This window comes from Heptranchias perlo, chromosome 28, assembly GCF_035084215.1.
Source record: "Heptranchias perlo isolate sHepPer1 chromosome 28, sHepPer1.hap1, whole genome shotgun sequence".
In the NCBI taxonomy this organism is placed as follows: domain Eukaryota; kingdom Metazoa; phylum Chordata; class Chondrichthyes; order Hexanchiformes; family Hexanchidae; genus Heptranchias; species Heptranchias perlo.
This window is the reverse complement of record NC_090352.1, coordinates 3,202,822-3,225,906: the sequence shown is the minus strand read 5'-3', so window position 1 is coordinate 3,225,906 and position 23,085 is coordinate 3,202,822. Positions and strand designations below refer to the sequence as shown.

The 23,085-nt window shown below is 47.1% G+C and overlaps 1 protein-coding gene across 5 annotated transcripts in view; it reads right to left on the bottom strand.

The window, feature by feature from the left end:
- Nucleotides 1-23,085, bottom strand: part of camkk1a (calcium/calmodulin-dependent protein kinase kinase 1, alpha a) — a 242,381-nt gene that overhangs the window by 101,128 nt on the left and 118,168 nt on the right. For all 5 annotated transcript variants that reach the window (XM_068007926.1, XM_068007925.1, XM_068007923.1 and 2 more), the window contains one exon: nt 8,224-8,778. In XM_068007926.1, the coding sequence (XP_067864027.1) occupies nt 8,224-8,679 (456 nt within the window). In that variant the 5' untranslated portion in view covers nt 8,680-8,778. The remainder of the gene's footprint in view (nt 1-8,223; nt 8,779-23,085) is intronic.

The window sequence follows — 23,085 nt, the reverse complement described above, 5'->3', positions numbered from 1 at the left end:
TTAGACACAATGGGGGTAATTTTAACCCCCCAGGCTGGTGGGGAAGGAGGTGGGGAAGGAGGTTAAAAATAAAAAAACGGGAAACCCAATCTCAACTCACCCCCAACCCGCCCACTTCCGGTTTTAATGGAGGTGGGTCGAAGGGCGTGTGACCTACTTGCTCTCAGAAGGCAGGTTGGTCGCTAAAATAATTTAAGGAGGCTGCGGCCTCCATTTTAACTCAAATTTTATTTTTAACTCCTTGGGGCTGGGATTCTCGGCAATTGAAAGGAGGTGAGAAGGGCCAGATCCATGAGGTAAGTGCCTTTATTGCACTTCTTGTGGATCTGGAGGAGCAGGAGTGCGAGCCCCCGCCTCCCAAGCTTACCTATTAGACACCCCACGATGGGACACCCACCCCACCCCACGGTGTCCGACTCCCACCCCCGCAATGTCCGACTCCCTCTCCCACGATGTCTGACTCCCCCCACACCCTCCGCGATCAGACCCCCGTGATCCAAACCCCGAAGATCCCGATTGCTCCCCGACTGTTTTCCTGCCCGACAGGCAGCCAGCCAGTCAATCTGACTGCCAGGTGTGAAACCTGTTGAAAATATTTAAAACAGGTTCTACCGTAAAAATTGGTAGCACCTGCAGGAAACCCTTACTTCTGGGTTTCCGTTCTAAAGTCCTCTCCCCCCTACCCCGCCGCTCTCTTCCCACCTCAGACTTAATATCCAGCCCAATACTCCAGCTGAGGCCTAACCAGTATTTTATAAAGGTTTAGCGTATCTTCCTTGTTTTTGTACTCTATGCCTCTATTAATAAAGCCCAGGATTCCATATGCTTTTTTCAACAGCCTTCTCTACTTGTCCTGCCACCTTCAAAGATTTATGCACATACACCCCCAGGTCTCTCTGTTCCTGCATCCCCTGTAAAATACACCATTTAGTTTATATTGCCTCTCCTCATTCTTCCTACCAAAATGCATCACTTCACACTTCACTGCGTTAAATTTCATCTGCCATGTATCTGCCCATTTCACCAGTCTGTCTGTGTCCTCCTGAAGTCTGTTACAATCCTCCACATTGTTTACTACATTTCCGAGTTTCGTGTCATCTGCAAATTATGAAATTATGCCCTGTATACCCAAGTCCAGGTCATTAATGTATATCAAAAAGAGCAGTGGTCCTAATACTGACCCCTGGGGAACACCACTGTATACTTCCCTCCAGTCTGAAAAACAACTGTTCACCACTACTCTCTGCTTTCTGTCCCCTAATCAATTTTGTATCCATGCTGCTACTGTCCCGTTAATCCCATGGGTTTCAATTTTGCTGACAAGTCTATTATGTGGCACTTTATCAAATGCCTTTTGAAAGTCCATATACACAACATCAACCGCACTACCCTCATCAACCCTCTCCGTTACTTCGTCAAAGAACTCAATCAAGTTAGTCAAACACGATTTTCCTTTAACAAATCCGTGCTGACTTTCATTTATTAGCCCACGTTTTTCCAAGTGCCAATTAATTTTGTTGTGGATTATTGGGCTCAATTTTCGCACCCCCGAGCGGGTGCATTCGTGGCGGGGGGGCTGCGAAAATCGGGGATTCCCGGGGCGGGTCTGGAGCCCGGCTCCAAGCCGCCCACTTCCGGGTTCCCCAGTAACGCGCTGACATGCGCGCGCAGCCCCCGCACGTGGGACTCCCGCCGGCAAATAAAGCCAGCGGGGTGCCACTTAAAGTATTCATTAAGGTATTTCAGGTCGTTTACAGACCTGAATAACATAACATTTTAGGAGGGGTGGGATTTTGCAATGAACTGGGACTGTTTCCCGTACTGGGGGAAACACTGCCAGTTCAAATGGACGTGTTGCAGCCATCAGCTTGTGATAGTTGCAATGGTCCATTTGACAGGTTGGGGGGGAGACCTTCACTCATTGCAGGAGGCCACTCTGACACTGTGGACAAAGTTTGGCCTCCACCACCCTCCTCCTGACAATCAAATTCACCAACTTGCACACTTACCCCGGGGTCCAGAGACATGTACCTACCTTGCGGACCCCCTCAGATGTACATCTTCCGGATGGGGGCCGCCGTAGCTGCAGTCATGACCTCCTCGGAGGACGAACAGCATCACCAGCCTCGCCGGCCATGCCGTCCACCTCTGACACGTGGAGCTCCACAACACAGTGCTGTGACACATCCACCTGCACAGCAGGAGGGAGGGCAACCGAGAGAGAGATGCATCGCAGAGGGCACTACCCTTACCACAGGGTCCACAGACCGAGGCTCAGCTTCCTGGACCTCTCTGAGCAGCAGTGCACACGGAGGCTCAGAGTCACTCGACATGTAGTCGTGGACATCTGCAGCCTCCTTCATGCCGAGCTGCTCCCGGCTGGCCCAAGCACCATCTTCTTACCTGTCACTGTCAAAGTCACCACTGCCCTCAACAACTTCTCCTCTGCATCCTTCCAGGGTGCCGACGTCTCTCAGTCGTCTGCACAAAAGAGCCCTGCAAATACACCTACACCCACTCTGCAGTGACACAATGGGTGGCATCAGGTGTGGGTCTTCATTGTGATCCTCAAGAAAGGGCATTATTGCACAAACCAGACAAGATTCGCAAAGACGTGGCAGTAGTGGTGACAATATAATATGTTATGTGAGTTGATCAGAAATTAAATATAGGTAAACACCATGACAAACCCTCAAACACCCTTGTGCATCCCCTTCATGCTCACGACACGTTTGCCTTACGCTGCCTACTGCACATATGTGATGCATGCCCTGTGGCTGCAGCACAGGTAGTGGCTGGTTGAGTGAGGCTGACCGTGAAAGAGATGCACGAGAGGGTGAGTATGAGATAGAGCCATGAGATTGTATGAGGATTGGGTTGAGTGGTAGTGGCGGGATGAGTACTGGCGAGGTGAGTAGGTGCAGGTAAGATGAGGATGAGGTTTGAGTGGGTGTGAGGAGTGATGTGAGAGAGTAGTGTTGGCAGTGCAGAAGGAGATGTGGGGTGGGGGCGGTGATGTGGCAGACGGAGTGTAGGGGAATGAGTAAGTGTACTCACTTTGGCTGACCTACTGAGGTCATTGGAGCGCCTCCTGCACTGTATGCAGGTGGGCGATATGTTGGTGGTGCAGGTGACCTCCTCTGCCACCTCGAGCCAGGCCTTCCTGGTGGCAGAGGCAGGCCGCTTCCTCCCGCCCGCCGGGGGGATGATCTCTGTCCTTCCCCTCCTCCTCACCCCATCCAATGATACCTGGAGTGAGGCATCATTAAAACTGGCTGCTCCATGCTGTAATTTTTCCTATTTCCTGCAGCATTGGTCAGTGGAGGACTGCCCCTTTAAATAGGGCTCCTCCAGCTGATAGTCTATGCTGCACATGCGCAGTCCAGCGCGAAACCCGGAAGCACAGGTAAGTGGATCCAATTAGCCTGCGATTCCGTGCGGAGCACCCCGATTTCACTGGGCGTGTTACCCGTGCGCCCAGTCGACCCCCCCCCCCCACCGCCGCGAACCCGCGGCCTCCTAATATCGGGCCCATTGTCTCTAGACATTTCCCCACCATTGACGTCACACTGATTGGCCTATCCGAAATCTGCCACCGGCATCTCAGCCAGTCAACATTCCCGTGCGGCGAATCCGGTGAGCTGCCTCGGCATGCCCATGTGGAGTCCGCAGCTCGCTGCTCGGTTTCTAAGGAGGCCTGGGTTCCCGAAATCACGGGGGTCATTCCCATTGGCGCCGTTCAAAGTCTATCCTCTTGTGCTAAAAGCCACCAAGCCCACAGGGGCTGTACGATCCAATCTTGTCAGTTGCTCAAGAGACCACCTGCGCATTTTCCTGCAGAATGAAATGGGCAAAGCAATAATCTCCTTCCCTGCCCCATTCCTAGGTTAGATCACATACTCACATAGAATTACACAAAATTACATAGAATGTACAGCACAGAAAAAGGCCATTCAGCCCAACAAGTTCATGCCAGCGATTATGCTCCATACAGTGAACGACAGTGGTCCCAGCACCGATCCTTATGGAACACCACTTCCCACCTTTTGCCAGTCAGAGTAGCTACCCTTAACCCCTACTCCCTGTTTTCTGTTTTGTAGCCAGTTTGCTATCCATTCTACTACCTGTCGCCTAACTCCTTAGTCATGTGTCTACTATGCGATACCTTATCGAAGGCCTTTTGAAAATCCAAATATATTACATCTACAACATTACCCTTGTCTACTCTTTCTGTTACTACTTCAAAGAATTCAATAAAGTTGATCAAGCATGACTTTCCCTTTTTAAATCCATGCTGACTATTCTTCATTATATTTTCATTACCCAGATGTTTCTCTATTACATCTTTGCGTAAAGATTCCGTAATCTTTCCTACCGCCGATGTTAAGCTAATTGGTCTATAGTTCCCTGGACTTGTTCTATCTCCCTTTTTAAATATAGGAGTCACATTAGCTGTCCACCAGTCTTCTGGCACTATTCCCATTTCTAATGAATTTTTATATACATGTAATAGTGCCTCTGCTATCTCTTCCCTAAATTATTTTAATATGCGCGGATGCAATCCATCCGGACCAGGGGTTTTATCCTCTCTAAATTTGATTAGTTTATGAATTATCTCCCCCTTTCAATCTTAAATGTCTTTACATCTTTTTTGATCTCTTCTTCTAATGTGATGCCCACCATGTTAATCTCTCTGGTAAATACCGTGGCAAAGTAATTATTTAATATTTCTGCCATTTCGCTGTCATTGCCTGTGAGTTTATCGTCTGTATCCCTTAATGGCCTTGTCCCTATTCTGATTTTTCTTTTGTTATTTATGTATCTGTAGAATACTTTACTATTTCTTTTTATATTCCTTGATAATTTAATTTGTGGTTTCTCTTTGCCTTCCTAATGTTTTTTAAATTTCTTTCCTAACCTTTTCGTACTCCCTTTTGTCATTCTCTCCTGTTGGACAGGACCAGTGTCTGCGGGACCTCCTTCTCTATCTCCCTTTGGTTCCCACCACCCTGCTGACTAACAGTCACACTCTCCCCTTCCTGTACCTGCGTTTTCCTTTGAGGTGTGACTGGATTCTGGAGAAAACTATCCAAAAATCCCTCTGCCTCCCTTATGTGTCAGAGTGTCTCTAACACACACTCCAGCTCAAAGTCTCTGAGCAGGAGTGTCTCAAGGCAGAGACATTTACTGCAGATGTAGCAACTCGGGACTGTCTCACTGCCCACAGACTCCCACATATTACAGTCCTGACACACACCCTTTACTGCCATTTCTAGTTTTTATTTATTTATTTATTATCAGTAGTTTATTTCCAGGACTAATAGAATCACTTGAGATCTGGATTATATTTAGTAAATGGTTTTAGCTTGATATCGAAATAATTAGTAATTACTTAGTCTTTTTTTATTTTATGTATTTTTTTTAATTTAAGTTTTAAAAGTTGTTTCGTTTATCGTCCCTTGGTTCAAATCACTGAGCACCTCCTTCTCCCTCTGCACCTAATTCCTACACTCACCAAATTCCCAGCTGAAAGTCCTCACTCTGTTGAAGAAGTAACCCTTGGAACAAATGGAAATCCAACGTACTGTTGGCCTCCGGTCAAGGTGAGATTCAAATGGCCACTCCTTTTGGCCTAGAAATTCGGGAGTGCCCACCTGATATTGGGCCTTGGACCTCATCATCATAGAGCCCGCATGTCACTGGCTGCCTCGGGGCAAACTATTGTTGGAGAAGGGGCCTCAAACAGGCGTTAGGCCCTTTATTTGCAAAAGGACGCCTCTTGTTTGTCCTTACCCAATATGGCGGGTGTTGCATTTCCGGCCGGATGTGTGTGCATGCTTCCTGCCTGCCATTTTCGGGCCTTAGTGGGGTTGGGTAGTGCCTGAAAAATGGGCGCTACTCAGCCCAACTTCTAGGCCATTGGGTTTCCACCACATGACAGAGCTTAATGAAATAAAATCCAATGTTATCTTTTTAGTAAAAGGTGTCAAGACATTTTATTTATACAGGTGAGAAATGGATATCGCAATGTTCATGAGGCAGATGCAACTCACTCAGGATTATCTCGGTGCTGTTTGACCTATGGCTTTATGGTTTAAATAAAGCTTTGGAACCACAGCTGCTTTGTGCTTTATATTGGCTCTGATTTTCCAGCACTGGGGGAAAGGTTCTCTACAATGGATCACAGTTAGTAGAAGCATTGCCAACTGGCTTAAAGTAGGCCATTTCCAATATTGGCACCAACTTTGCAACAGACTGTAGCCCTCATTTTAACCAAAACCACCTGTGGGGAAGGGGCGGCTTCAGGTAAGATGCGGGTTTTACCGAAACCAGTCCGGTCCCCGCTGGGCTCGTTAGGTTAAAATCGGAGTGATTTTGTTGCACCTTGGGGATGAAAGCCTATAATATTTTTCAACAGGCAAACATTCTCAAGAGGCTGATCTCATTTTGAGGCCCCCCCGCCCGGCTGAAGTAGGGCGGTAGCTAAAAGGGCCCATGAAAAGATGGTGGAGTGTGACTTATCGCCCTGTTCCCACCATCACTGTGGTCAATGCCATCTTCCCCCAGGCCCAGCGCTGGGAGAGTGGAGCACCCACCTCAGTCAGGCGATGGGCCCTTTCAATTTGTAAAACAGGGCCCTACGACGTACATAGGACTGAACTGGGCGGAGCAACTCTGTGCCACGAACACTCTGCCCGGTAACAGCTGGCGGTCCGGACGAGGGGGAGCCTACAGATTGGTTTTAGTTTCTTTGGGTGAGGCCGGGATGAGCAGGATTGCTCCTCTGAGCTCCACAAAACCAACCTGGGCCACTGCTTCACCAGGTTCCCCCTCCGTCCCCCCTAAGAATGGACCCCCTTGGAGATACCCTCCTCCCACCAGAACGCCCCGATACCAAGGAGGCCCAGAGCTGGCGGGTTTCCCGGGGGAGCTCGTTTCCTCCCGCAGGCCGCCAGCCCTGCGGCCCTCAAAATGGTCCAGGCCTCCGGTCAGCACTATTGAGCGGCTGACAGTTGCAATCCACCCATACAGCACTCATGGGGAATATCTACTCCAATGAGCCCAGTTGATGGCTGATGGGTTTAAAATTGAACCCATGCACCAGGTAACTTTGATGCTTTAAGACTAAAAATGAGTGTGAATGAGACCAGCAATCGAACACTAACTGCACTTCCTGACATTCCTCTGTCCAGTATTTTAGAAGAGGTGTTAACTTCTGTTTAAAATGGATTAGTACTTGTGTTAAACAGTGGACAGGAGAATATTCCACAACTGCATTAAGCGTTAGTCTGCTGAGAGTCATTTCTAGCTCGATCCTTATTGTGGCCATGCCGTAAAGTTGTTCAGGAAAGTTCGAAGCTCAATGCATCAAGATGACGGATCTTGCCATAAAACACAGTCATTCTAAGACAACAACAACAACTTGCATTTATATAGCGCCTTTTACGTAGTAAAACGTCCCAAGGCACTTCACAGGTAATAACATAAAAGAAGGAGATCTTAGGATGGGTGACTAAAAGCTTGGTCAAAGAGGTGGGTTTTAAGGAGCGTCTTAAAGGAGGAGAGAGGTGGAGAGGTTTGGGAGGGGAATTCCAGAGTTTAAGACCTAGGCAGCCAATGGTGGGGTGGAGAAAGTGGGGGATGCGCAAGAGGCCAGAATTGGAGGGGCGCAGAGATCTCGGAGGGTTGTAGGGCTGGAGGAGGTTACAGAGATAGGGAGGGGCGAGGCCATGGAGGGATTTGAAAACATGGATGAGAATTTTAAAATCGAGGCGTTGGTGGACTGGGAGCCAATGAGGGTCAGCGAGCACAGGGGGTGATGGGTGAACGGGAATTGGTGCGAGTTAGGATGCCATTTAAAAGAAGTCTTTCACAGGCGGTTCATTATAAAAAGGAGATGAAATTCCATTTATGTCCTTAGCAAACATTTTCCACAACCCAGACATTATTCTGGAACTCCCCTGCAAACGACCCAGTTATATCGATAGCCACACCACACTTCCTCCTTCAAATCAAAAGACCACCATTTGGGATGCCTCATAACTGCTATTAATGTGACACCCTATCCACTAACAGGAGATGGATATTTAAAGGATAATTCCCTGCCAACAAAAAACCATATCCTGTTTTGCAAAAATCTGAAATTAAGTTTTTTTAAATACTTTACAGTGTTTCTCTTTTACAAATTGACATCTCTTGTCATAAATTACACAAACAATTCACCTGGCCATCGACCATATTGACCCGGTTGGACTCAACAGTTGGTTGTCTTCCCGATGGCAATGGTCCTGTTGAATAGGCACCATAGCTTGGTAGGTCACCGATGGCTGAGAGAGAATGTCCCGAGGAACGTTCTTGGAGGGACAGCTTCCTGCTGGACAGTTTGGGCCTTGAGGCCACTCTCTTTGTCATGCTGCTCACACTCCTGTAGGTTTTGGCGTAATCCTCAGCAACATCACCTACTCCATTTGTTTGAGTGCCTCCTCCGGCCTTTGATTGGTCTGGGTCCTTTACACCTGTGGCCTGGCTTCCACTGCCCATGTTCCCTGAAGCCGGTTCCTCGGACACCTGCACGGCAGCAACTTGCTGGGCCAGGACCTCCTGCTGAAGCTCTGCAACATTATCCGTCTCTAAACCTTCTTCCACAGAGTCCCTTTCTGGATCTGAGGTCGACATCATCAAGTATCTGGAATGGTGCAGGTGGGAGAAGCTTTGGAAGCCACTAAACAGTTCTCATGAAGTTCTCTTTGGCTAGTGGATTTCCACAGTCCGATAGAACTGAAATAAAGAGGCAATCGTTAGGATGAGAAACAGAGTACGGAGGAATATACATTTTATATGATCTAATTTACTATAATCCATTTCACAGAATTAGCATAAAATCATAATGCACAAAAGGAGGCCATTTGGCCCATTGTTTCTAGAATTTGTAGCTTCTTCTTAATCTTACAATCTGAATCCTGCAGCGTGATGTGAGAGCTCTCTGGGGGATCATTTTAACCTGACCAGTGAAGAGTAAAATGGAGCAGTGTGTAAATGGAGAGTAAAATGCAGCAGTGTGTAAATGGAGAGTAAAATGGGGCAGTGTGTAAATGGAGAGTAAAATGGGGCAGTGTGTAAATGGGGAGTGAAATGGAGCAGTGTGTAAATGGGGAGTGAAATGGAGCAGTGTGCAAATGGGGAGTGAAATGGAGCAGTGTGCAAATGGAGAGTAAAATCGAGCAGTGTGTAAATGGGGAGTGAAATGGAGCAGTGTGTAAACTGAGAGTAAAATGGGGCAGTGTGTAAATGGGGAGTGAAATGGGGCAGTGTGTAAATGGGGAGTGAAATGAGGCAGTGTGTAAATGGGGAGTGAAATGGGGCAGTGTGTAAATGGGGAGTGAAATGGAGCAGTGTGTAAACGGAGAGTAAAATGGGGCAGTGTGTAAATGGAGAGTAAAACGGAGCAGTGTGTAAAAGGGGAGTGAAGTGAGGCAGTGTTTAAATGGGGAGTGAAATGGGGCAGTGTGTAAATGGAGAGTAAAATTGAGCAGTGTGTAAATGAGGAGTGAATTGGAGCAGTGTGTAAATGAGGAGTGAAATGGAGGAGTGTGTAAATGGGGAGTGAAATGAGGCAGTGTGTAAATGGGGAGTGAAATGAGGCAGTGTGTAAATGGGGAGTGAAATGGAGGAGTGTGTAAAAGAAGAGTAAAATGAGGCAGTGTGTAAATGGGGAGTGAAATGGAGCAGTGTGTAAAAGAAGAGTAAAATGGGGCAGTGTGTAAATGGGGAGTGAAATGGAGCAGTGTGTAAATGGAGAGTAAAATGGGGCAGTGTGTAAATAGAGAGTGAAATGAGGCAGTGTGTAAATGGAGAGTGAAATGAGGCAGTGTGTAAATGGAGAGTGAAATGGGGCAGTGTATAAATGGGGAGTGAAATGGGGCAGTGTGTAAATGGAGAGTAAAATGGGGCAGTGTGTAAATGGAGAGTAAAGCAGAGCAGTGTGTAAATGGAGAGTAAAACGGAGCAGTGTGTAAAAGAGTAAAACAGAGCAGTGTGTAAATGGAGAGTAAAATGGAGCAGTGTGTAAAAGAAGAGTAAAATGGAGCAGTGTGTAAATGGAGAGTAAAATGGGGCAGTGTGTAAATGGAGAGTAAAATGGGGCAGTGTGTAAATGGAGAGTAAAACAGAGCAGTGTGTAAATGGAGAGTAAAACGGAGCAGTGTGTAAAAGAAGAGTAAAACGGAGCAGTGTGTAAATGGAGAGTAAAATGAGGCAGTGTGTAAATGGAGAGTAAAATGGAGCAGTGTGTAAAAGGGGAGTGAAATGAGGCAGTGTGTAAATGGGGAGTGAAATGGGGCAGTGTGTAAATGGAGAGTGAAATGAGGCAGTGTGTAAATGGGGAGTGAAATGGGGCAGTGTGTAAATGGTGAGTGAAATGAGGTAGTGTTGAAATGGGGAGTAAAATGGGGCAGTGTGTAAATGGAGAGTGAAATTGAGCAGTGTGTAAATGGGGAGTGAAATGGGGCAGTGTGTAAATGGGGAGTAAAATTGAGCAGTGTGTAAATGGGGAGTGAAATGGAGCTGTGTGTAAATGGGGAGTGCAATGTGGCAGTGTGTAAATAGGGAGTGCAATAGGGCAGTGTGTAAATGGGGAGTGAAATGAAGCAGTGTGTAAATGGGGAGTGAAATGGGGTAGTGTGTAAATGGGGAGTGAAAAGGAGCAGTGTGTAAATCGGGAGTGAAATGGAGCAGTGTGTAAATGGGGAGTGAAATGAAGCAGTGTGTAAATGGGGAGTGAAATGAAGCAGTGTGTAAATGGGGAGTGAAATGAAGCAGTGTGTAAATGGGGAGTGAAATGGAGCAGTGTACAAATGGGGAGTGAAATGAAGCAGTGTGTAAATGGGGAGTGAAATGAAGCAGTGTGTAAATGGGGAGTGAAATGGGGTAGTGTGTAAATGGGGAGTGAAAAGGAGCAGTGTGTAAATGGGGAGTGAAATGGAGCAGTGTGTAAATGGGGAGTGAAATGAAGCAGTGTGTAAATCGGGAGTGAAATGGGGCAGTGTGTCAATGGGGAGTGAAATGAAGTAGTGTGTAAATCGGGAGTGAAATGAGGCAGTGTGTAAATGGGGAGTGAAATGGAGCAGTGTGTAAATGGAGAGTAAATTTGGGCAGTGTGTAAATGGGGAGTGAAATGGAGCAGTGTGTAAATGGAGTGTAAATATGGGCAGTGTGTAAATGGGGAGTGAAATGGAGCAGTGTGTAAATGGAGTGTAAATATGGGCAGTGTGTAAATGGGGAGTGAAATGGAGCAGTGTGTAAATGGGGAGTGAAATGGAGCAGTGTGTAAATGGGGAGTGAAATGGAGCAGTGTGTAAATGGGGAGTGAAATGGAGCAGTGTGTAAATGGAGAGTGAAATGGAGCAGTGTGTAAATGGAGAGTAAATTTGGGCAGTGTGTAAATGGGGAGTGAAATGGAGCAGTGTGTAAATGGAGAGTAAATTTGGGCAGTGTGTAAATGGGGAGTGAAATGGAGCAGTGTGTAAATGGAGAGTAAATTTGGGCAGTGTGTAAATGGGGAGTGAAATGGAGCAGTGTGTAAATGGGGAGTGAAATGGAGCAGTGTGTAAATGGGGAGTGAAATGGAGCAGTGTGTAAATGGAGAGTGAAATGGAGCAGTGTGTAAATGGAGAGTAAATTTGGGCAGTGTGTAAATGGGGAGTGAAATGGAGCAGTGTGTAAAACGGGCCTTTGTTCCGATATTGTCAGTTTCACGCTGGGCGCATTTGGTTAAAATCACTCCCCTCCCCCCAAGTAAAATTGAGCGTAACTTTGAGGACAGTCTATGATATTAATCAGACATCACACAGGGAAATGTGATCCTGTCTCAGAGAAACTCTCTGGAATGAGTGTAGCATTACACCTTGGAAACTCGGATTAAATGAGTCATTACTGAATAACAGAGAACTATGGGCAGCGGCTCTGCCAGTGGAACAGAAGATTACACAAGAGAGTTCGATCGGAAAAATAAACTTAGGAAAACAAGACTCACAAAAGGAACTCTGTGAGTGAGAGGTATTAATGTGTAAATTGTGCTGTAGATTCTAGATAGAGATGAGAATGCCTAGCAACTGTGTATCTCCACATAATTACAAGTAATTAAGTATTATCCATTGACAGTACCTTCATGTTGTAATTCCAATCAGTGCAATGCTGTCAAAACTATGAGAAATGGTGCAGCAGCTTTACCAAAGCAGTACACATGATATCTTAGACACTCTAAACTATTCTAATTACCTTGGGGTTTATGATTTTACCGAGCTTATTCTCCAGCTGCTAGAATAATTAAACACACAAGCTCCATTGGATCGTGAAGGCACTAATCAATCATCAGCTCCTCACATCCACATGAATTTCAGAAACAGCGCAGTGCAATTAAAAACGTACTTTAAAATTCTCTCCTGGCTGGCGTTATAAGTGTGCAATGGTGCTCATTGCCTTCGGGTGTTATCACTACCCATGAATTGCTAAGCCCCAGGAGGTAGGGAGCTTATTAAAGATGTCACCTCGAATGTGTGCAATAGTGACCAGTATTGCATCAGTGAAGTGAATCAGCTCAGAAACGGCTCGACTGGTTGTCAGTCCAGGTGCTCGAGAGCCTCCTTTCCAATACGCTGACAGAATACAAAAGCTTCCAATATCCCACTTACTTCACAGGAGTGCCCCCAGTGGCAAGTGCCCAACTGGAAGCCATCCTGTTAACAAAGAGACAAGACTCTGCCTCCTTGTAACACAGGAATATAGGAACGGGAGTAGGCCATTCAGCCCCTTCATCATGGCTGATCTGTACCTCAACCCCATTTACCCACCTTTGCTCCATATCCCTCGATACTGTTCCCCATCAAAAATCTATCAATCTCAGCTTGAAAGCTCCAATCGACCCCCCAGCATCTACAGCCTTTTGGGGGAGAGAGTTCCAGATTTACACCACCCTTTGTGTGAAAAAGTTCTTCCTGATTTCACTCCTGAATGGCCTAGCTCTAACTTTAAGATTATGCCCCCTTGTTCTGGATTCCCCCACCAGAGGAAATAGTTTCTCTCTATCTATCCTATCGAATCTCTTTATCATTTCAAACACGGTCATTATATATCGACAGTATCTGCCATTTTAGGCCTGTACAGATAGCACTATATATTTACCACTCTGACATGTAATGAGCATCCGCTAACATCAGGGGAGGCCCTGAATTCCGTAATAAGAACATAAGAAATAGGAGCAGGAGTAGGCCAGACGGCCCCTCGGGCCTGCTCTACCATTCAATCAGATCATGGCTGATTTTCGACCTCAACTCCACTTTCCTGCCCGATCTCCATATCCCTTGATTTCTCCTAGTGTTCAAAAATCTATCGATCTCAGCCTTGAACATACTCAATGACTGAGCATCCACAGCCCTCTGGGGTACAGAATTCCATAGATTCACAACCCTCTGAGTGAAGAAATTCCTCCTCATCTCAGTCTCAAATGGCCGACCCCTTATCCTGCAACTATGCCCCCTGGTTCTAGACTCTCCAGCCAGGGGAAACAACCTCCCAGCATCTACCCTATCAAGCCCCCCCAGAATCTTATATGTTGCAATGAGATCACCTCTCATTCTTCTAAACTCCAGGGAGTATAGGCCCATTCTACTCAACCTCTCCTCATAGGACAACCCTCTCATCCCAGGAATCAATCTAGTGAACCTTTGTTTCACTGCCTCTAAGGCAAGTATATCCTTCCTTAGATAAGGAGACCAAAACTGCACACAGTACTCCAGGTGTAGTCTCACCAAAGCCCTATATAATTGTAGTAAGACTTCCTTACTATTGTACTCCAACCCCCTTGCAATAAAGGCCAACATGCCATTTACTTTCCTAATTGCTTGATGTATCTGTACGCTAACTTTTTGTGTTTCTTGTACCAGGACACCCAAGTCTCCCTGAACACCAACATTTAATAGTTTCTCACCATTTAAAAAAATATTCTGTTTTTCTATTCTTCCTACCAAAGTGAATAACCTCACTTTTCCCCACATTATACTCCATCTGCCACCTTCTTGCCCAATCACTTATCCTGTCTATATCCCTTTGCAGACTCTTTGGGGGTGATTTTAAACCCTAAGAACGGGTGGGTTGGGGGTGGGTGGGAGTTCAAATCTCACCAGGGCAGTTCGAGAATTTAAATCTCAGTTAAAAAATATCTGGAAATAAAAAGCTGGTATCAGTAACATGACCATGAAGCTGTTGGATTGACATAAAAACCCAACTAGATCACTAATGTCCTTTAGGGGAAAAAACCCTTACCCTGTCTGGCCAGTCCCACACCAACATAGTTGACTCTGAAGTGGCCTCACACACCACAGGGACTGAAGTGGATCAGGGCAGCTTTAGGATGGGCAGTAATTGCCAGGGATGCCCACATCCCGAGAATGATTTTACAAAAAAGTAGAAATGGTCTTTCATGGTCAGCAAGCGGACATTTTGAATCCTGGAATTAGTCGCTTTCCCTGCCATCCCGTGTGGAATGATGTGAAGCACGGAGGTTGGGAGGGATTGGAGGCGAGAAAATAAAGTACCTTCCACAATGCAGGAGCGGCCATAATATTAATTTGAAGTTGATTTAAAGAAGCCGTGTCCTCACTGAGGCACTGGGGTTGATTTAATTCCCTTTGTCCGGCAGAAACGTGGCGGTAGTGCTTCGAAAATCATGGGGATACATTTAAACCCCGTTCCCACCCTGTTTACGGCCCTTTCCCGCCCGCTGCCATTTTACACTTACCGCTGGGAGGCTAATCAGGGTCCTATGACGTATGGAAGACCCTGCCGTTATTTTGAGGTACCCGTGCACGCTGCGCCCATTGGTTCCAGGCGGTGAGCGGCCTAACTAATGGCCCTTAAAGGGTCCGCTGCAGGTCAGCGCAGGAACCAGGTAAGTTTCTATTTTTTGTTCAAGATTTATATGGGGGCAGGAGGAGCTCATCTGCACCTCCCCCATCGTGATGTCTCTCTCTTCCACCACAATGCCTCTCCCCCTGCGATGCCTCTCTCTCCCCACCGCAATGCCTCTCTCTCCCCACTGCAATGCCTCTTTTCCACCATGATGCCTCTCTCTCCTCCCACCGAGATGCTCCTCCCCCACCGTAATGCCCCTCCTCCACTGCGATGTCTCTCTCTCTCCCCCACTGCCAGCCCCAATCGGCACTGGTTTAATTCTCACAGCTTGCCGATCAAATGTAAATGATGTCCAGCCCCCATGGCTCCAGCTCATGGAATTGAGGACAAATTATTGACCTGGTTAGGAAATTGGCTGAGCGGCAGGAGACAGAGAGTAGGGATAATGGGCAGGTACTCAAATTGGCAGGATGTGACTAGTGGTGTCCCACAGAGATCTGTGTTGGGGCCTCAACTATTCACTGTATTTATTAATGATTTAGATGACGGGATGGAGAGCCACATATCCAAGTTTGCTGATGACACAAAGATAGGCAGCATTGTAAGCAGTGTAGATGGAAGTATAAAATTACAGAGAGATATTAATAAATTAAGTGAATGGGCAAAACTGTGGCAAATGGATTTCAATGTTGGCAATTGTGAGTTCATCCACTTTGGACCTAAAAAGGATAGATCAGAGTACTTTCTAAATGGCGAAAAGCTCAAAACAGTGGAGGTCCAAAGAGACTTAGGGGTCCATGTACATAGATCATTAAAATATCATGGACAGGTAGAGAAAATAATCAAAAAGGCTGATGGAACACTGGCCTTTATATCTAGAGGACTAGAATACAAGAGGGTAGAAGTTATGCTACAGCTATACAAAACCCTGGTTAGACCACACCTGGAGTATTGTGTTCCGTTCTGGGCACCGCACCATAGGAAGGATATAATGGCCTTGGAGGGAGTGCAGCGTAGATTTACTAGAATGATACCTGGACTCCAAGGGTTAAATTACGAGGAGAGATTTCACAAACTAGGGTTGTATTCCCTGGAATTTAGAAGATTAAGGGGTGATTTGATCAAAGTTTTCAAGATATTAAGGGGAACTGATAGGGTAGACAGAGAGAAACTATTTCTGCTGGTTGGGGAGTCTAGGACTAGGGGACATAGCCTAAAAATTAGAGCCAGGACTTTCAGGAGTGAAGTCAGGAAACACTTCCATACGCAAAGGTGGTAAAAGTTTGGAACTCTCTTCCGCAAACAGCAGTTGATGCTAGTTAAATTGTTAATTTTAAATCTGAGATTGATAGATTTTTGTTAACCAAAGGTATTAAGGGATATGGGGCTAAGGCGGGTATATGGAGTTAGGTCACAGATCAGCCATGATCTCATTGAATGGCGGAACAGGCTCAAGGGGCTGAATGGCCTCCTCCTGTTGCTATCTTCCTATGTTCCTAGAATAGCACAGGCCTTGAGCTGAGGACTTACGCGGGGGTAATTTTACCTTTGGACCATGGCGTAAGTTCAATGAGAAGGAAAAAGGCGGCTGATTTGGCCCCCAGGGCGGGTGGCCATGATTTCTCTGCCCGCCTGATGCCCTCCGGGGGTTAAAATCGAACCCACTGAGTCTTTCTGGGCTCTTTCCCCTACTAAATGACAGCAGGCAGAGTCATAATAGGGCTCGATATTAGGAGGGCGACAGGTTCACGGTGGGGAGTCTATTGGGCGCGTGGGTAACGCGCCCGGTGAAATCAGTCTGCCCCGCGCGCGATCGCAGCCTAATTGGATCCACTTACCTAGTCTTCCAGGTTCCCCGCGTCGGACGGGCTGTGCATGCACAGTAAGCTCTGTCAGCTGGAGGAGCTCTATTTAAAGGGGCAGTCCTCCACTGACTGATGCTGCAAGAAATAGGAAAAATTACAGCATGGAGCAGCCCAGGGGGAAGGCTGCTCCCAGGTTTAATGATGCCTCACTCCAGGTATCATTGGATGGGGTGAGGAGGAGGGGGAGGACAGAGATCGTCCCCTCGGCGGGCGGGGGGAAGCGGCCTGCCTCTGCCACCAAGAAGGCCTGGCTCGAGGTGGCAGAGGAGGTCACCTGCACCACCAACATATCGCCCACCTGCATACAGTGCAGGAGGCGCTGCAATGACCTAAGTAGGTCAGCCAAAGTGAGTACACTTACTCATTCCCCTACACTCCGTCTGCCACATCACCGCCCCCACCCCACATCTCCTTCTGCACTGCCAACACTACTCTGTCACATCACCCCTCACACCCACTCAAACCTCATTCTCATCTTACCTGCACTTACTCACCTCGCCAGTACTCATCCCACCACTACCACTCAACCCAATCCTCATACAATCTCATGGCTCTATCTCATACACACCCTCTCGTGCATCTCTCTCACGGCCAGCCTCACTCAACCTGCCACTACCTGTGCTGCAGCCACAGGGCATGCATCACATATGTGCAGTAGGAAGTGTAAGGCAAACGTGTTGTGAGCATGAAGGGGATGCACAAGGGTGTTTGAGGGTTTGTCATGGTTTTTACTTATATTTAATTTCTGAGCAACTCACATTACATATTATATTGGCACCACTACTGCCACGTCTTTGCGAATCTTGTCTGGTTTTATGCAATAATGCCCTTTCCTGAGGATCACTATGAAGACCCACACCTGATGCCACCCATTGTGTCACTGCAGAGTGGGTGTAGGTGAATTTGCAGGGCTCTTTTGTGCAGACGACTGAGAGACGTCGGCGATGTCCCCGGTGGCACCCGGGAAGGATGCGGAGGAGAAGTTGTTGAGGGCAGTGGTGACTTTGACAGCGACAGGTAAGAAGATGGTGCTCGGGCCAGCCGGAAGCAGCTCGGCATGAAGGAGGCTGCAGATGTCCACGACTACATGTTGAGTGACTCTGAGCCTCCGTGTGCACTGCTGCTCAGAGAGGTCTAGGAAGCTGAGCCTCGGTCTGTGGACCCTGTGGCGAGGGTAGTGCCCTCTGCGACGCATCTCTCACTGCGGTAGCCCTCCCTCCTGCTGTGTCACAGCACTGTGTTGTGAAGCTCCACGTGTCAGAGGTGGACGGCGTGGATGGCGAGGCTGGTGATGCTGTTCGTCCTCCGAGGAGGTCATGACTGCAGCTACGGCGGCCCCCATCCGGAAGATGTACATCTGAGGGGGTCCGCAAGGTAGGTACATGTCTCTGGACACCGGGGTAAGTGTGCAAGTTGGTGAATTTGATTATTAGGAGGAGGGTGGTGGAGGCCAAACTTTGTCCCCCTCGCACCTGTCAAATGGACCTTTGCAGCTGCAACACGTCCATTTCAACTGGGAGTGTTTCTCCCTGTACGGGAAACAGTCCCAGTTGTTTGTAAAATCCCACCCCTCCTGACATATTCCCTTAATCAGGTCTGTTAACGACCTGAAATAGCAGAATAAATACTTTAAGTGGCACCCCGCCGGCTTTAATTGCCTTCGGGAGTCCCACATGCGGGGGCTGTGCGCGCACGTCAGCGCGTCTGTGGGGAACCCGGAAGTGGGCGGGTAGGAGCCGGGCTCCCGACCCGGTCCGGGATTCCCCGATTTTCGGAGGTCCCCCACCAGGAACACACCCGATAACGTGTGCTAATATCGGGCCCATAGAGTGAAGAACACTGGAATCGTCGCAAATACAGCTGGATCGGTGATAGGTGGATTAAGGTAGGAGAGCATCTATGGGCCGAATGTCCCTGACAGTTCTCAATGAAGACAGTGCCTTTAGAATAAAGCTTGGTTCAGCAGTAATTCTCCATGATGCTCTGGCTAATTAATGGCTGGATCTTTCCTGAAACTGTGTAGAACCTGCTCACTGATTCCAGTGCTGTAAATAAGGCTTCTCTTTTATGCCAATCAGCTAGCTAAGAGGGGTTTATTTTTCACTTTTCTATGCGACAATCAGAAGGCGTTGGGTTACAATGAATCACAGGTACTTTCACAAATTACTGAGATTGATCAACAAAACACATCCACAGGGGGAAGTAAAGGAGCTGTTGTCAGACTTGTTTCTGACAACATTTTGCTGCAGCTGCATTTATATCACAGCCCTGATGCTCGAGGTATAAGAACATAAGAAATAGGAGCAGGAGTAGGCCAATCGGCCCCTCGAGCCTGCTCCGCCATTCAATAAGATCATGGCTGGTCTGATCCTAACCTCAAATCTAAATTCATGTCCAATTTCCTGCCCGCTCCCCGTAACCCCTAATTCCCTTTACTTCTAGGAAACTGTCTATTTCTGCTTTAAATTTATTTATTTATCTCTGTCCTCAAACTGAAACTGTGCACATGAACATGGGAGACAGAATCTGACAGATGTTTCTGTTCCCTGCCTGTGAGGGCAAAGGTCGCAGCAAATCCAAATGACCACTGCTATCGGGGCCGCCATTTTATTTTGAGGCATCAACTTTCCCAGACAATGACATTTTTCAAATTGGAAGGAAAGGAAGTACTTGCATTTATATAGCGCCCTTCACAACCTCGGGACGTCCCAAAGTGCTTTCCAGCCAATGAAGTACTTTTGAAGTGTAATCACTGCTGTAATATAGGAACCATGGCAGCCAATTTGCACACAGCAAGGTCCCACAAACAGCCCGAGATAATGACCAGATAATTTGTTTTAGGTGTTGGTTGAGGGATAAATATTGGCCAGGACACCGGGGAGAACTCTTCTGCCACTCTTCAAATAGTGCCTTGGGATCTGTTACATCCACCTGAGAGGGCAGACGGGGCCTAGGTTTAACGTTTCATCCGAAAAACGCACCTCTGACAGTGCAGCATTCCCTCAGTACTGACCCCTCCCACGGTGCAGCACTCCCTCAGTCCTGCAATAGAGCGTAGGGTTGCTAACTCTGGTTGGAGTCATTCCTGGAGGTTTGATCACGTGATATTCTGGCCACATGACATCTCACCATGTGGTGTCTGATCACATGACTTGAGCCCCAATCCCCCATTCCCCAGTCTCCATCTCTCCCCGTGCCCTCATCTCTAGTCTCCCTCTCTTCCCTCCCAACTCTCTCTCCTTCCCCCCGGATTTCAGAGCACCGCCTGATTCCCCACTCCCCAGCCCCCTCCAGCTGGTCTCAGCTAAGCGGGTGATGTCACTGAGCCAGGGGCTCCACTGAGCAGCAGCAGGTGATGTGACGGAGCCGGGGTGAGGCGGGGCAGGGGATGGTGGAGGCACTGTGGCAGGAAATTTAAATCACTGATCTCGGGGGCTGCTAGAGGCAGCGCTTGGGATAGGAATCATCGACTTCGGGAGACTCCCAGACGCGTTGGAAACTGCACTGGAGAGTCAACCTGGATTTTGTGCTCGAGTCCCTCACTATCAGTTCCACAATGTAAATGCACCGTACTTATCTCGAACTCATTCACAGGCCCACACACACTGCAGTGAACCCAAAACTCAAGCTGCAGTTAATCTGCAACTGCACTTAGATCACAGACACAAAAATTGCCTTCATTATCTCAGCGTGAATCCAGCTATTGTCAAGGAATTCAGCCGATGGCTTTCTTTTCGGAAGAGAATCTTAACAAAACGAGACTTCAAGTAAAACCGCGATGAAGGGTCAACCTTTGAGGTGGAAGCTTTGATCAATTTTTTTGTAACTGTTTGATGTTGAGATGTCGAAGGAAAGTGAAGGAAAACCCTGGGAGCTGGCAGGAGAAAATTGCTGATGTCATTTATAAAAGGGGAGGGTAATCTCAAAATAACTTTTTGTTTCAAAATGAAATACTTTAGAGAAATGTCCCTTGATGAATATTTTTGATTTGTAACCATATTAATGCATTCTGTGTATTTTATCTTTTATATATTTTAATACACTTTTTGAGATTAACACGTCAAGATGTCCAAGCATGTACCAATTCAATACAAAACCTCAAATACTGAACACATAAATTACAAAAGGAAGAAAGGGCATGCATTTATATAGCGTCTTTCACGTCCTCAGGATGTCCCATAGCGCTTTCCAGCCAATGAAGCACTTTTGAAGTGTAGTCACTGTTGTAATGTAGGAAACGCAGCAGCCAATTTGCGCACAGCAAGATCCCAAACAGCAATGAAATAAATAATCACTTAATCAGGAGTCAGCCTTGGCTCAGAGGCATCAGGCTCACCTCTGAATCAGCAGGTTGTAGGTTCAAGCCCCATTCTAGAAACTTGAGCACATAATCTAGGCTGACACTCCGGTGCAGCACTGAGGGAGCACTCCACTGTCGGAGGTGGCGTCCTTCAGATGAGACGTTAAACCAAGACCCCGTCTACCCTCTCAGGTGGATGTAAAAGATCCCTTCGCACTATTTTGAAGAAGAGCAGGGGAGTTCTCCCTGGTGTCCTGGCCAACATTTATCCTTCAACCAACAACACTAAAAAACACATCATCTGGTCATTTATCTCATTGCTGTTTGTGGGATCTTGCTGTGCAAAAATTGACTGCTGCATTTCCCTGCATTACAACAGTGACCACACTTCAAAAGTACCTCATTGGCTGTAAAAAGCTTTGGAATGTCTCGAGCCTGACACCTTATGGGCAAGTGTAGAAGTGGGTGCCTCGGCCTTGATAACGACACACTTGCACTTTCCGGCTGGGCTCAGCATCAGCTGCAGGAAACCTGGCTGAGTTTATTTTCCCTCCCTAGTTCAGGATTTGTTCCCTCATTAGAGCTTCTGCTCTGCAGGACAAATCATATTTTAAAAAAGGACAAGATAAAAGAGATATATCGGGTCAAAGGGTTCCCTTGGTTTCTGAACAGTTGTCCTGGCAACCTGGCTGTAAAGAGCTCAAAGACTTTCAGTGGCTTTTGATTTTGGGGTCTTTTGTTTCACTTAAATCTAACAGCAAATTTGCAGCACCATTCAGGTCTTAAAATAAAATATGGGTTTAGAAATTGATATGCGTTGTGTCTGTTTCTTGGGCATAAAATGGGTGCAAAGCAAACCAATTTAGCAATGGGACGGTCTGTGTCCAATCAGCGCAGGTATTGCTCCCACTGCTAAAGTCGTGAGGACCTTTTTTTTTTAGGTGTCCCAGCCCAATGCCTGTTAAAGGCAGCTCGCACCGAGTATGTGGATGAGGCCCGAGGATCGATCGAAATTGGCTCGGGCACACACTGGTCTGCCCAACGCCACGTCTGGGCCCGAAAACAGGCCATGGTCTTTTGCCAGGCACTTGATCATGGTCGCACCTCTCCTTTAAGGAGTCAGGGGTCTACTAATTGGGCTGCAGCACACAGCTCAAGATGCCCCTTAATATCACAAAGGCTTTGGTAGTTGGCCAACATGCTGTTTATTGACAAAAGTGGAACTTGAACAATTGAAGTAGCCAATTAAATGATCAAACTTACGCCTGTTTTTCAAAAGGATATTAATCTGACCAGTTAAGCAGAATCAGTGGCAGCGAAATCTGTTTGCAACACAGCACCGCTGTTCAAGAAATATTATGGGGAGATTTTCTCCGGTGGCTATTTATAGAAATATATTATTAGCATGCTCCATGTTTAAAAATTAGAAAATCCTCCTACAATGCTCACAATGTCACTAACAGAGTTAGCAAAGAGTTCATACCCCCACTTCCTGTAAATATGAAACCAATATTTGCACATGTCAAAAAGACAACTGGATAAACACGCCACACGTCAGAGAGCTGGAACATTCAATGTCCTGTATCTACTGGGATGGGATCCTATACATGGAGTGCCCTGACTCGCTGAGGAGAGCCACCCAATTGTAGCATGTCTCCTTGTGATCCCCTCCCCCAACAGGATCTGCCGGGCTCTCTCGGAGGCGGGACGGGAGCCCCCCTCCCCTCAGCGCCTGCTATTAGAGAAGCAATGCTTCGTGAAGTTGTGTGCGAGCTCCATTTTGTAATAAGGACTCCATTTTGTGGTTAAAAGATTGTTTCTCCAGAAATTGGCTGAAACGGTCAGTATTTGGAGAATCAATAAGACGATCCAAATCTCCAAGGTCCATTTGCAAGGCCGGTATCGACTGTCATATCAGATAGATTCTGATTCCTTGTGTAGTTTGACCTTATGATAGTTGTATCAATCTATCTTCTAATAGGTACAACTATATGTTTACATTATCTGTGCACA